This window comes from Mycteria americana, chromosome 2, assembly GCF_035582795.1.
Source record: "Mycteria americana isolate JAX WOST 10 ecotype Jacksonville Zoo and Gardens chromosome 2, USCA_MyAme_1.0, whole genome shotgun sequence".
NCBI classification, from domain to species: domain Eukaryota; kingdom Metazoa; phylum Chordata; class Aves; order Ciconiiformes; family Ciconiidae; genus Mycteria; species Mycteria americana.
The window spans coordinates 108,692,113-108,706,845 of NC_134366.1; the positions used below are offsets into that span (position 1 = coordinate 108,692,113).

At 43.5% G+C, this 14,733-nt stretch overlaps 1 protein-coding gene across 1 annotated transcript in view; it reads right to left on the bottom strand.

The window, feature by feature from the left end:
* Nucleotides 1-9,881: 9,881 nt before the first annotated feature.
* The window catches only part of GLIPR2 (GLI pathogenesis related 2), a 28,480-nt gene continuing 23,628 nt past the window's right edge, over nt 9,882-14,733 (bottom strand). The window contains exons 4-5 of the mRNA XM_075494241.1: nt 12,846-12,923; nt 9,882-11,769 (exon numbers count right to left, since the gene is read on the bottom strand). Coding sequence (XP_075350356.1) covers nt 11,609-11,769; nt 12,846-12,923 — 239 coding nt within the window. The 3' untranslated portion in view covers nt 9,882-11,608. The remainder of the gene's footprint in view (nt 11,770-12,845; nt 12,924-14,733) is intronic.

Sequence of the window (14,733 nt, forward strand, 5' to 3'; positions counted from 1 at the left end):
TAATAAATGAAAAGACAAGAATATAAATGGGGCAAATCATCAAGATAGCATTTTTAGGAAAATAGCCTTTCATTGCCTGCAGAATAGAACCAAGCACGTTTCCAACCATTCTTAATTTTAATTAGGTTGCATTACACTCAGACCTGGTGTCAGCTTCTGTTTCTGTAACTCACCTTGTACCACTCTCTTGGAAAGGTCTGCCCCTCAGCCCGAAATCTCCAACCACGTTATAAATGCTTTTGATGATCACACTTGCCAGAATTAGAGATATTAAATGAGCTCAGCAAATGTAACAGGGGAACTAAACTGCTCCTTTTCAATGCACGAGGCCTGCCCACTTTTTGCCTGCTTTTTGACTCCAGCCTAGATGAGAAGGGCCACCACGCTTAATAAAGTGACATCCTCCTCTCTTATCAGAGGTAACAGGACTATTCTGCGTGGGGGTTTAATGAAGCCGAGGCTCTACTAATCACTTAAAACTCATGAGTCATACTCCAAAAGAAAGCAAGAGAGTTATGTTAAGTGTGTTTGGAGACATCTTTTTTTGTTTGCTTTTGTGTCACATGTTGAAGTCTCCTTCCCCCACAACGACGTGGGCTAGAAACTGGCATTGTCTCTTAAATAAATGAGGGCCAAGACGATTGCTATATTTAGGTTTCTCTTACAGCGCTGCCTACTAGAATTGCATGGCTGAATGACAAATGCTGCAAAAATTGGCAATGCTGAATTTCAGTCTAACCTGAGACACAGCATGAAGTCATTCACTGCAGAGTCTGGAGTGAAGGAAAATGGACAGCAAACATGAAACTTTGGGTTCACAAGAAAAGAAAGTAATGCTGCTGTTGGTACTTTAGTAGTAAGTTTATTACTATCTTCCTATCTTCCAATATCAAACAAAAGAAGATATTATATTAGTGATGCAAACAGGCTGTAAAGCATGACAGGTAATCCATTTCTTTTACAAGCCCTTCCTCTACTTCTAGGATCCAGAGCTACCACTAGCTGTACTAGAGGACTGCACTATTTCCTCTTGCACTCCTGAAATACAGCCAGCAGAAGGATGCACACATGAAAACAGCTCCTTTCCATGTAGACAAGTCTCCCTTCTTTGCTCTAGTCTCAGCCTTTTCACTAAGGCTAATAGCCGTGGGCGTGCTGGTGCAAACTGGCCATTGGTGCATGTCCTACTTTATCTTCTGATCACAGTTACAGGACTTGGCATTCCTCTAGCTTTAGGCAACATTAAGGCTTCTAGACCATCTTCATACAGAGCTGCTAGCTGGCGGCTGGGATGGGAGATACCAGTCCTGCGCAGTCATATCAATACATCTAGGCTACTGTACCAACGCTGCTTATGGTGTGTGTTCATTCCTTTTAACATTTTTCATTTGCCAACTTGCCAAGTCCTACAAACCAGAAAAGTCCCCTGCAATAATTTTGGAGGCAAACTGTTTCTTCAATTTCTCACTAACTTTCTTGTTTGCTTTCTTCTGTGATGTAAAGAAGCTCAATTAAACCACACAGTAATATTTACCAGTCAGATAAACTTTGTAGACAGTAGAAAATATTAGAGGTGAAGATCACCCTGGGTGTAACTTCACCGACACCACTGAAGTAACTTCAGAAGTATTTCGGTCCTGCATCTTGCTGGTGAAAATTGAGGTGATACAACTATTCAGTGCTTGAGGAATGAGAACAGAGAAAAAGTGGGGTAGTGTAAAGGTCAGGAGAACACATACACATTTCCTTTTTTTCCCAAGGGATTCTTTCAATAAGTCTTTTAAAATAATCATGAACTCACTGCAACACACCTCAAATGTCTGTTCTATCATCTATATAGTTTTAGGAAGAGCAAGTGGAAAGGAAGAGGCTCAGTTAATGTTCAGCAGTCTGGGAGAGGATTTAATGTAACATATTTCCAGCATATTGGATACCCTCTTTTGTCCTATCAAACTGGTCCATGTAGGTCTGAGAACTTTTGTTTTCCAGCCTTTTCAATTAGCAAAAGCAGCATTAGGATACATCTTTTATTTGATGTGCAGACAAGAATATTCCCATAACCATAGGTTAATTGCTAGTAAATGTTGCTCAAGCAGTCTTGGGTATGTTGATTAATGGCCTCAGTGAGCAGCTGAAAAATAGCTAGGCTGTTGGAAAGATCATTAGCAATTTTAACTCTTCCGCTATTGTGATGGGCATAGAGAAACAATTACTAACATTTATAATATATTTCACTGAGTACAGTGACATACTGAACCACAAGTTACAGTGAGATGGAAACAATCACTGAGTTTTTGTTGCGTTCAATTTTATAGAAGTTTACAAGACAGAGAGAGGCAAGAAATTTTTTTTCTTCTTCTTTTTCTAAAGCTTTTGGACACATCTTTGATAAATGCATGGGTGATTTTATACATAAAGACAAATACTCAGTTCTGCTCATTAATCCTATTCTTTGAAAGTGGAGAGGGACAGAGATGCTGCATGAAAGGTAGCATGCTGGAGAACAGACCCTGTTTTAGCTTGCGACAGCACAAAGCTTGCAGTCCAGACCTGATAAAAGCATGAGCTTTCAAGCTGCCTCTGATCTTTCAAAGCTCTGAATATCATCACTTCCCTCAGAGCATCCAGGAGACTGTGGTGGTTGTGGGAATTCATGACAATACCTCTTCTTACCCGGACTGACTGCAGACCCTGACAGTGCTACAGTGCCTATTGCAGTTTCAGGGAGGGGATTCCAAAGCTCTTACAGACCACTCCAGGCCATTTACACCACATGAAACCAGGGCAAGGATCTCGGTGTTGGCCTTCGGATAGCTGCCAGATTCACAAACACGGTCATAAATTGCCTTTTTCTAACCTAGTCCTCAGAAAAGAAGGAAAGCATCGCCTTCAGCCTGACTTTTCCTAGTGAGGCTTCTAGAAGCTAGAGCAGGGCCCCACAAATGTCTGAAGCACCGCACCCAGGAGGGTGGGAGAATAAGCAGCTCAGCTCACTAAGAGAGAAGCTCATAGAAACACACCTGCATACTCTGCAGTGAACACTGCTTCATTCAGGTATAAGGCAGACTCCAGAAAGTATGATCATGTTCCCTGAAACGATGTACCTTTCAGTTGTCTGTGCGGTAGGCAGAGTGTATTGGTACACAGGTCTGCCAAAATCAACTCTGCATTGCTGAATGCTCTTTCTGGCCTGAAGTTAGGGTCCTCAACTCAGTTCAGGTACAGCTTGGCAGTCTCCTCAGTCTGCTCCACTGCATGAGCCAGACAGGCACAGAATGATCCTTTGCAGGTTTGCTGACTTTTTTTCAATCCTCCCATATTCTTTGGGCCACCTCCACCTTCAAGCCCAGGAATTTCTCAATAACTTCTGTCTACCAAATCATCTCTTTACTGAGAGTAGCGTAAGGGTGGTACACACTCATGAACAGTCATCGCTGCCTCCTAGACCATTGCTTGGTAGCCCTTGGTCAAGGTATCATATAAAACCTTTATGAAGCATCCGTAGTGTTCAGAGCCCTCTCTTCCTGCCCTCTCTTCTGTGTTAGCCCAGATCAACTTGTGCCACCTACTTTCAAAGACTCCATGGCCCATATTAGCATTCAAACCCCAGGAGGGGAAAACAAAACAATCCTGAACTGTAAGACAAAAAGGATGGCAAGAAGCTGAAGGCTATATCTGGCTGGTAATGAGACAAGTTCAGTTGTAGCAGGCTCCTGGAAAGCTCATCAAGAACAATCTCTCACATGGTTTCAAAAAATATGCAACAGGAAATTACAGCCTGAAGGCACTGTGTTCACTAGCAATTCCCAACCAAGAAAGGCAGAGAGAGGACAAACCAAAATAATTGAATAAGACTCTTTGAGCTTTATATGCAAGCTCTGCACTTGCCAAGAGAAGTGGGCAAGCAGCCAAAAGGGACATGATATATCACTAATTTTCAGCTACAGGAGAGAAACAGCCTGCTTGTTGGAGAAACAATTCATGTAAAGCTTTCTCTATACTTTCTAGTATAGATGCTGTAACATTGGCAGCATTCAGTAAAAGCACATTTTCCACAGTGTTAACGCTCTCTGGAGTGAGGCATTTGGTAATGTACCTGTGATGGAAGGACAGGGCGAAAATCCTCTCCCGTACTTCTTAAACTGGCAGAGCTTTTGTATTGACACTTCCAAGAGGAGACAGCCCTGTGCACAAAGAGTGCAAGGCACTGTAAGCTATTTGGTTCTTGGAAGAAACATATGGGATAGATAGCTGTATGCAGTGATTTGCCACAGTCATGAGGCACCTGAATCCCTTCTTGGCAATGCCCCACTAACAGCCAACTCACTGTTGCAGGGGATTTCTTCTCTATTTTGCAGAAAGACTAAGTAAATGTGGGGGAATGAAGAAAAGTGGAGGCAGAAGGAGAGGGGAAGTCACCTACATCCCCTATGTGGCCAGGCAGGACATGGCTTCCTCTCAGGTGGGAGCAAGCGCTACAGGTGCAGAGCGCACACAGGCCAAGCCGCTCTGGAGCAGCCTTCCAGCCCCGATTCCCCTGGAGCTGTGGCCACAGATCTCCTGCTCTGTCTTCTCCCACTCCCAACACCTTCATACGCGCCAGTCAGTACACTTACGGGACTCTAGCACCTTCTCTCCGTGCCCAAGGCCAGTGACGGTATTTCAGTCAGTACTACCAAAAAACACTGAGAACTGTATCAGACAGGACACTTTAATAAATGCAAGCTTTTCACGTCATAAATTTCCTTGTTATTACTTTGTTTTCTGGAGTCAGTGTTTAACCTGAACGTTGGATGCAGGTAGGGATAGAGCGGCAGCCCCACAGCTGCAGTGGTTGAGGCAGCCGTAGCTGGAGGCTCTGGGCTCACCGAAAACGGACAGGACAGAATAGAAATCCACTCACTGGTCCCAGCACTTCACCTGACTCTATATTTGTATGGGCTCAGCTAAATCCCTTCCAAATTACATTTCCAGCCAATTTCATGCAGCAAGAAAAAAAAAACCCTCAACCCAGCCTGTCTTTATTCCTCTGTGATTATTTTTAATATATTCAATGATCGAGCCGTGGGATTAAGAACGTTAAAAATTAGGCTTGGAGCAAAAGCTGAGGTGGCCTAGGTGGCAGGGCACCGCAGAAGCTGGGGGTCTCCCTCAGGGAGGCCGCGGGGGCCGAGGCGGGCGGGAACCGCGGAGCGACGCTGCCACCTGCCGCCCGCCACAGCCGCCACAGCCGCCACAGCAGGCCCTTCCCGGCAGAACCGCACCAGCGGACGCAGGCAGCCTGCCCAAGGCTTGAGGGGCAGGGGGTCTGGTGTGTGTGTGAAAATTGTAAGCAGCCGTCCCTTCAAATGGTTTTGGCGGGCAGTGATCAAAAAAGGCAAATCAAGTCCCTGACGAAACGCCCGAGGTGAAGCAGAAGTGGAGGAAAGACCCTGACAGAGATCTGTCAGAGAGCCCCCGTGCACAGCCGCAGGGTGATCGCCACTTCCCCCTCTCTGCCTGCATCTTTCCATGCTCCAAGATGATGGAGTAGCAACGTGCTATTTCTTCTTCTTTTCCAGCACACACTGTATTAACCACATTTTACAGCTGTGCTTGCCTTAACGGAGAGAGGGGATATTTAATGCCTCGGCATTTGTTGTTGTAAGCCTGCGATAGCCTGCCCCTGGGCTTGACGGGCCTTGCTGGGCCTTGCAGCAGGGCTATCAGGCATGGGACTAGAGACTGAGTTTCCCAAGTGCTCCAGCTCTCCCTGCAGCTACCCTGCTAGCTTGACACCAGAGGGCGAGGAAGAAAGGGGAGACTGCAGCCCTACAGAGACAGCTGAATTCTTCACGATTGTCTCCAAAAAATGGACAACCAGCTAGACTTCCTTCCTGACACATCAGTGAGCACCCCAGAGCTGATGGATGAGGGACAAGTTGTGCTGAAAGTTCACAGCCTTTCGGGCTATGAACCCTAGTCTGGATTTTGATGACTTCTCAGCACAGCTTTGCCCAGGCAGGCTGCCCCCCCGCCATGGTAGATGAGCAGGCTCTGCATCCTGGCTGTGCTTTAATGTACTCTTGCTGTCTCTCTTTACAGCTTTTCCTAGGTTGCTGTTAAATAAGGTCTCAGATTCTAGTCTGCATGTTGTCCATGCAATCCATGTCTGCTTCTTCTGTGTTATTTCTTTACAGTTCACCTGGTATAACCAAAAGCCAACTGCATTTCATCGCATCGATGACAAGATTCTGGCAATCCTATGTCTTGCTCAGCATCCTCCTAGACAGGAGAGCCAGAGGAATTAATTTTTGAGCAAAAGGAGAGTACTGAAGACTTCTTGTTAGAGGATGTGGAGGACCCTGACAGCACTGCTCAAGAAATTAAACCATATCGGAAGAGGAACCTTGTTGGTAGATTTACAGTGGCTGCTAGGTCGTACAAGGGTAAACTCAGGTAGAAGACCCTACTCTCTGTGAAGGAGCAGAGGAACTATGAAGTGTATGGGGAGGAGCGCAGCAGAGAGGGGGTCAATCAGCCCCCAGACCGCTGTTTGGGGCATGTGGGTCTATGCAGGGATGGCACTCCACCCAGGAGGGTGGCAGGAGCACCTGCCATCAGACCATGCCTCCAGAGAGGGGGAAGGCGGAGGCTAAACCCAGGCACTGCTGGAGACTCTCAGGCACTCCTTGGCTTTCAGCATTTAATACATTTCACAAAGGGCTTCCTTAGCAGCTTAAAGCAGCAGATTATTTTCTGGCTTGTGACTTGCTTTGGGCTGATCGTATAGGAAAACCCAGGCTTAGTGCAACTCCTGTTCTGTGTTCCTGCCACAAGAAGTGGGATCTTCACCCACAGTCTGGTGTGCAGGGCTTTGGGGAGCAGAAATTAACCTGTGATGTCCCCCAGAGAGGCAAAGAGAGAGCTGAAAGGCACTAAAACTCAGTCCCGCCATCTCCTTCTGCTATGGTTTGGGAAAGGTGATACAAGGATGCAACAGCTCACTGTGGAGGCTCACAGTCTTTAGGTTGTGTGAAGGAGACAGAAATAATTATGTCATTTTCAAATCTCACTTTTGTACCATGCAATAACCGGAGAAGCCTACCCCCTGACTTTTTCCTGTGTTCTCCCTACAGATGCAGTTTTCTGAGATTTCTACTGCCAGGTTCAACTAGGGAGGGAGGTGGCTTTGGCTCACTGGGTTTCTTTGTGCCATCTCAAGCCCCTTTTCCACTCTGCTTGGGGTCAAACAGCCTCCAGTTGCCATCTTACACATAGCCCTTCCCTCACAAAGCCTCTGGGGAAGAGAAGATGTGGCACTGGCGTGTACTGCGATCACAAGGCCAGCAGCTTTGGTGTTTGTAATCAACAGACCGGACGGTCTGTGGCTCTGTTCACATTACCATGTTCTGGGCTTTCTGATACAGATCAAAATACCTATCATACCCTGGGGCAAACAAAATGCCAATGAGCACTTAGCCTTCTTAAAAGCTTTATTTTCTTAAGCTTAAGATGTCCAGTGCCTCAGCTGAAGTCATACCTGACTTTTTTTGCAGTTGGCTGCTTGGATATCGTAGGAACATAAGAAAGCAGATTCTGAAAAGACAGCTCAAGTTAGCATTAAAACCAGTCACATGCAAAAGTGCCTTTAAATACTGAATAAGACAGAGAAAAAAAAAGGCTATCAAAGTTACAGATACCCACAAAAGCTAAAAACATTCTTAAGGCACGTGTGACACTCTGCAAAAGCCTGCAGGTCAGCAGTCCACCAGTCTAACATGACTTCTCTGCAATCCACCCAATAAAGTCAACCACTTTATTGAAGGCAAATACACCTGAAAAATTAAAGCTGGAGACAGGTAGAGTGGCTGAGTGTCATTGTTTAACCCCAGCCAGCAACGAAGCCCCACACAGCCGCTTGCTCACTCCCCCGTGGTGGGATGGGGAGAGAATCGGGAGGGTGAAAGGGAGAAAACTCATGGGTTGAGATAAAGACAGTTTAATAGGGAAAGCAAAAGCTGCGCACACAAGCAAAGCAAAACAAGGAATTCATTCCCTCCTTCCCATGGGCAGGCAGGTGTTCAGCCATCTCCAGGCAGGCAGGGCTCCATCACACGTAACGGTGACTTGGGAAGGCAAACGCCATCACTCCGAACGTCGCCCCCTTCCATCTTCTTCCCCCAGCTCTATATGCTGAGCATGACACCATATGGTGTGGAATATCCCTTTGGTTACTTGGGGTCAGCTGTCCCAGCCGTGTCCCCTCCCAGCTCCTTGTGCACCCCCAGCCTCCTCGCTGGTGGGGTGGGGTGAGAAGCAGAAGAGGCCTTGACTCGGTGTAAGCGCTGCTCAGCAGTAACGAAAACATCCCTGTGTTATCAACACTGTTCCCAGCACAAATCCAAAACACAGCCCCATACTAGCTACTGTGAAGAAAATTAACTCTACCCCAGCCAAAACCAGCACAGAAAACTGAGCCCCCAAAAAGGAAAGCATTTCCAAGTACAATTTGCAAGACTTCGGCCAAGTGCTCGCCTCTTTGTTGCCCATGGGCTTATTATTATTATTATTATTGTTCATGTGATGTGGCTTTCTCTCTGATCTGTGGTCTTCTAACAGTACTTCTGCCACTTCTCAATGTCATCTTACACTTTTTGGAGGAGGAGTTGCCTGGGTTTTGTCCTTTGGGAAGATAAAGGAGGGAAGTTGGCAAATTAAAATGCCTTAATGCAGGCTTCCCTTTTTAGCACTTTTTTAAGACCAGTCCCCATTCTTCCCCAAGTGTTCCTATTTAATCCAGAAGACTGGAAATGAAGCCTCAGACCAGCTAGAGTTCCTCCTCCTCCTGCTGCTGCTGCTGCAAAAAGACCTTAGAAACCATCTGTAGGCCTCTAAAGATAGGTATTTTTCTCTGGTACCAGAGCTGTCAGATCAGCCTTTTCTTTATTCCCAGGGCAAACGTGACTTCTATGTGTACAACCCTGGCTGAGGAAGCTCTTCAACACCTTATTCTGCTCTAACATGACACGAGATAACCTTTCTTTGCCACCTCCCAGTCTCCACAACTCTCCAAGATGTGGTGGGCAGTGGAGCAATACACCTACACTGAGTCTTTTAATAGAGATGGCTGATAAGTCAAGTTTCAGTGTACACTTCCCAAAAATCATATGGCTTTTGGGTGAGTCACGTCAGCAGTGTTACCCTTCCCTTTGCAATTGGACTCCTACATATGCCGTGGTTTACCGTGCAGCCAGAGTTCATTTGCAGAAGGCATCAACATCATGATCTTGGGTCATGAAGAACTAAATTGATAGGGGTTTTTTAATTGTTACAATGATACTTACCTGCATGCATGCTCTGTAGAGTGCATGAAGCGTGCATCGGGTCTATTTGAGTGGCTTTGTGCTTCTTCCAGGTCTGATTATCTCTCAAGCCCCCTCAAAATGCTCTATCTGAAAAGCTCTGGAAGTTCACTTGCCACTATCATTTTAAATAATGGTAACAACACGTTTTGTTTTGTTTTGTCCTCTCTTTACCTACCTTCCCAGTTCTCTCTGATATTAAAATAAAACCTAGGTGGCAGCAGAGAAAAATTCTGACTTGACTCCCTCAACTAGAACATACACAGTTTTACACCAGCCATTCAAGGAATTGTAGGGCCAATAGGAGCAATGTCATTAGGAAAACCCAGAGTATTTTAATACCATTAATTTACTTAACATCAGCTTGTACCTTTACATCAGTTGCAGCAAGCCTTTTTTTTTAGAAAGTCCCGTTTTCATTCTCAGGGATGATAATGCGCTGCACATAAAACATGTTTGGAGGTGCAACATTTGTCACCTGAGGATTGAAGAGGGGAAGGCCCCAAGACTGCAGTTACTGAAACACACACGTCTGAGTGGGAGTGGAGTGGGTATTCTTTACTGAGCACACGTCAACCGAGAGAGGGAGCAGCAGAAATGAAACGAGAAACAAAGCAGGAATTCAACAGAGAAAGAGGTACACCTCTTCGGCTTCAGATTCAAGTGGTAGCTCAATCTTTGTATAAAGTGTATGATTTATCATTTCTTAGAAGGTCTCTTCTTTCTTTCCTGGACCAGAATACTTGCTGCTTTTTTTGCTCCATGTTGCAAAAGTAATAATGTCATATGTTAATGTCCTGGAAATAAAATCTGAAGACTATTTAACAAAGACTCAGGTAACAGCAAAGGCTTGAGTAATTCATATTCAAAAATATTTAATTTTCAGATATTCATTATATGTGTCAAATTCAGCAAAAAGATTGTAACATACAGCATCACAGTGACATATAATCAAGCCGTAATGGTGCAGTTTATTACAACTGTGTAAACAAAAGTAAGTGTTTCTGTAATGGCACTCTTCATGAACCAAATTCTGGCATACAGAATCTCAGCAGAAGTCAAAAGAAACATTTACAAAGAAAAGAAAACCCCAAACTGAAGCACAGGATATGAACCTGGCCAAAATGGACCAATCCACATTTCATAAGAGAAAAAAGTGTCCTCAGAATTTTTGCTTGCTTGCTTTTAAGGAAATTCAGTCTGACTTTTTTCAAGGCATCAATCCAGTACATGAAATATTTTTACTATTATTGAATGATATGAACAAAGAGTAAACATCTCTTAATTATGACCATGTCAATACCTCCTACTGTGCCATTATTAAAGGAGACGAGATGATTTGGGAATGTTATTGTCTGTATAGCATGACACCTGCAGAAGATATTCCCTAGGAAATAAACATAAGTTATTGAGAAATAAAATCCAATGTGCTCCATCAAAGAAACTTTCTTTGTGCGTAAGTATCTAAGAGAAAAGGCAGTACCTTGCTTTCCTGTAACAGAAGTGAACGATTTGATTGTAAGACAAAGTACATACTGTAAACTGTAAAATGGGGGTTCAACTTGAAATACACTTATCTCAAACAGATTTTAAATATTAGCACCTAAAATATAATGCTAGGATTTAAAAATTTTTAGTAGCTTTCAGGTCATGCATTAGTAACAACTTGCTTGACAGATACAGTTTTGCCAGCAACATTTTAGTGTTCTGTGAGATCCTCTTAATAAAAACATATAGGTCTGAATGCCACTACATTTTACACATGTACCTTTCATATGGGACGTTTTGCATATGTTCCATCTGCAGAGAAGGCCGCACAGTAGGAGGAGGTATAGATAGAGCAAAGAAGTTACAGTTATTAAAAAATACTGGAAAACTGGGAGTATGTGATATAATTACAAGCTGGTATCTTCAGTTTACAGAAAGCTATCGATTTACTTGTTTAAAAAGAGACATCCAAAATGTGCTTACTCGCATGCTGACACAGAGTTCATGCAAACTATTAAAAAAAAACCTTATAAATTTTGCCCTTCAGAAATGCTGCATATAACTCATCCTCAAATAAACTGAAGCCCCCTCAGAAACAACAAGGACCTCATGTGCAGATTGACACAAGCAACATGTAATTGCTTCCTCTGTAATGAGAAGTGAACAGCAGTATCAAACGGGAATTTTCATTGAATCGTACTTCATTTCAAACACTGTTAAGTCCAAATCCAGGTTCGTTTGTCATTAAGCAGTAAGACTACCTTTAAAAAAAAAAATTATTTTCTTGGAGGAAGAACATTTTCTTCATAATAGCCTGGATTTACTACATTTCCAGCTGGATCATATCTAGCCACCACAAATGTTGAGCCATCACTAGCAGATGCTTTTCCAACTCCCATCTTTTTTGTGTTCTTCCAAACCATTGCTGTGAAGTGACCTGAAGAAAGAAAGATAAACATATGCATTCATTTTAGGTACTAAAACTATACCATTCCTTTTAACACGTGAAGGAGAGGAAGAAAGAAAAATACAAAACTGTTTCTTTTTCTAACAGGAGAACAAGCTAAGGACATGAAAAGAAAACTACATTTAGCATTTTGTCTTGAAAAAGCCTGATCTGATCTGGTTCCACACTACTATTCCATTTCCATGTCCTATATCCAAATAAGAATACCTAGTAAGAGAATCATGAAAGAAGTAGTTTGAGGAGTAGCTGATATAAAATTGGACAAAGAAATCATGGTCTTCACTCCCTGCAGTGTGAACAGCAGTTCTGACAGTGACAATGATTCGTTTGCTTTGACCATCATTTGCTTTGACCATGGAGACTCCTCCATGTGTCTGCATGTGCAACTATTCAAAATAACACTGGTTTTGTGGCTCCTTCTGCCTAGTTGTAATAGTCACCCCTGCATTGTGCTGCTCCCTCAGTTGTACCCTCTATGCACAGAAAGACCCCATGAGAGAAAAACATTATTTTCTTCATCTGAAACAAGCTTGGGTATATCTCTTGCTTGAGCATTATTCAAGGAACAATGTTCTTATGTTCATTCAACACCGGATTGTCAACATGCAGCCAATGGCCTGTGGCTCATCTCCAAATTATATCTGAAGTTATCTCTGTGACTGGAGTGATATAACTTGGTAGAAGACACATGTCAGTGTAAACAACAGCATAGTTAGTAAGACACCTATTATGATTCCAATTTAGTATTTTCTACAAATTAAATACCCTTAAAACGAAGCTGCCTTTTAAAAACTTTGGAGTCAGAGGAAAAATACAATATTAAAAAAAAACCCACAAATTTTGCTAACTTCCTCATTTCTCAGTTTCCTTTTACCCTTTTGTGAGTTTCTAACATAAAACTTTGAGGAAATTCTAATTTTTTCCCCTCTAATTTTTTTCCTAAGAAATAAAGGTAGTTTTTTTAAAAATACCTAAACAAGTTGTCTAGCCAATTTCTTAAAATAAAAGCTGTGTTGTTGAAGAAACAGTGCCCAGTCTGAACTTACCTGTCCCAGAAGAAAACCCTGGGTTTTGAAAGCTGTAATTTTTTATTTCACTGTACCATCTGTCAGCCACATCCTTTCCTGAAAGACAAAAGAAATCTGTTGTGGAATCATGACATAAACACAGAAGTGTGGCTCATTTATAGCCTGGCCAGCAAGATCTTCCGTGAATAGCTGGCAAGAACTTCTAGAAACATGGAGAAACAATCTTTTTACTGAAAAGAGTTTTTGAAATGTAGGTAACATGGTAGTACATCTAACTTACCAAATATTTATTGTTTTGCAATAGCTGTTGCTACTCAGTTACTAAGTAGTCCAATGCTTTTTGTTAAGCATCTCATGCCATCAATGCCATCGATGACTTGAGTTCTGTTCGACGCAGTCAGTCCATCAGTTCTTCCACTGGAGTGCCAGGGACTGCGTGGCCAGCACAGCCTGGCTCAAAGCCTGGGCAGGCAACCCATGAAACAGCTGTAGAACCAGGCAGAGTTCATCCCATGCAGGGAAGATCTCTGCAGCAAGGTGCTCATCTGGTAGGACAGAGCTGATGAAGAGCACTATACTATCACCAACACATCAGGAAACAGGACCACCCACCAATTCTCGCCTGCGGTTAAAACTTTGCAACGTTGAAGTCAGAAAAAATTTTGAACAAGTGAGGTCTGTGTGGCACAGCATTTGGATTGAGTTGGGGAAGAAATCCCTTTAGTCCTCAAAGAAATCATCTGGCAAGTTAACACATTGAGTTTACATTTTTTTAATGCCCACAACCTTCTGGAACTTTCAGCCTGGAAGGCAATGAAGACACATCTCCCTCACCTTGGATGAGTGCTCCTGTCATGAGGCTTCTACATACAGCTTTCAGCAGCTCCTCCCTCTTGGAATGTGTTTGAAAAGACTTAAGTAAGCCTTGGCAGATTTTCTGAGCAAAGGGCACAGGGGCCTTTTCTACAGGGAGGCCTCCCACCTGTGGATGCAGGTATATGAAGATATCCCCTTAGAGCTCCAAGCAAACCAAAGAAAAATGACACTTCTGACATCCTCTAGTTTTCCATGTTTGCATCAGCCTTTAATACTTCAAATTTCTGAGTGCGTTTATTTTTAGTGATTCTTACTTAGCCCTTGAGCCATTGTGGATGTCCACTTTGAGGCGTTCTAACTCGGGGTACTACAGTCAGACACCTCAAATATACATGCCAAGGAGCTGCTGCTATGTGGAAGTCCTTGTGTCCAGCACATTCATCAAAGGCTTTCACTGACCACAGCTGTATAAGGACTATGACTATGGCCAGTGATGTAGCACTACATGCCTGTGGGTCTCTAAGGTTGATGTTCACCAAAGAAATAATCCTTCCTTGTTTTCTGTTGAACCATTAAGGAACCTGATAGAAAGGAGGAGATTCTGATAATCTGCAATGGATCCGGTGGAACAGGCAGCACAGAGGGCAAGAGCTTAGACCAGAACTTGCAGATGCTATGTACTCAAAAGTCAAATGTTACTTCTTTTCCATTACTGGTTGTTAGGAAATTCTTGTGTCAAACACTGGGGAGGGAAAAGGGGGCAGGTTTTTCCCTGAGCTATATCAATAATGAAATTTCTGCTTAGCATTCCAGGAAGTATAACGCAAGGCTAGCTGATTTCATAGCAAGCTGCCAATGCTGTTAAGCCTACCGTCATGAAGAACGCTGGTCCCTGGTGGACTGTTGGCTGCAGAACAGCAATGACTCATGTCTTAAACTTGCACTGTTCTAGAAGTCAGACACTGAGCTGTTAACTCCTTGAAACTTCAGTTGCTTTACGAGTGCAGTCTGCTAAAAGGATGGCATTGTTAGCCTGGCAGGCTGGCTGTCAGAGCTGTCACTGAAAAGAAAATATTGAATGAAATGCCAT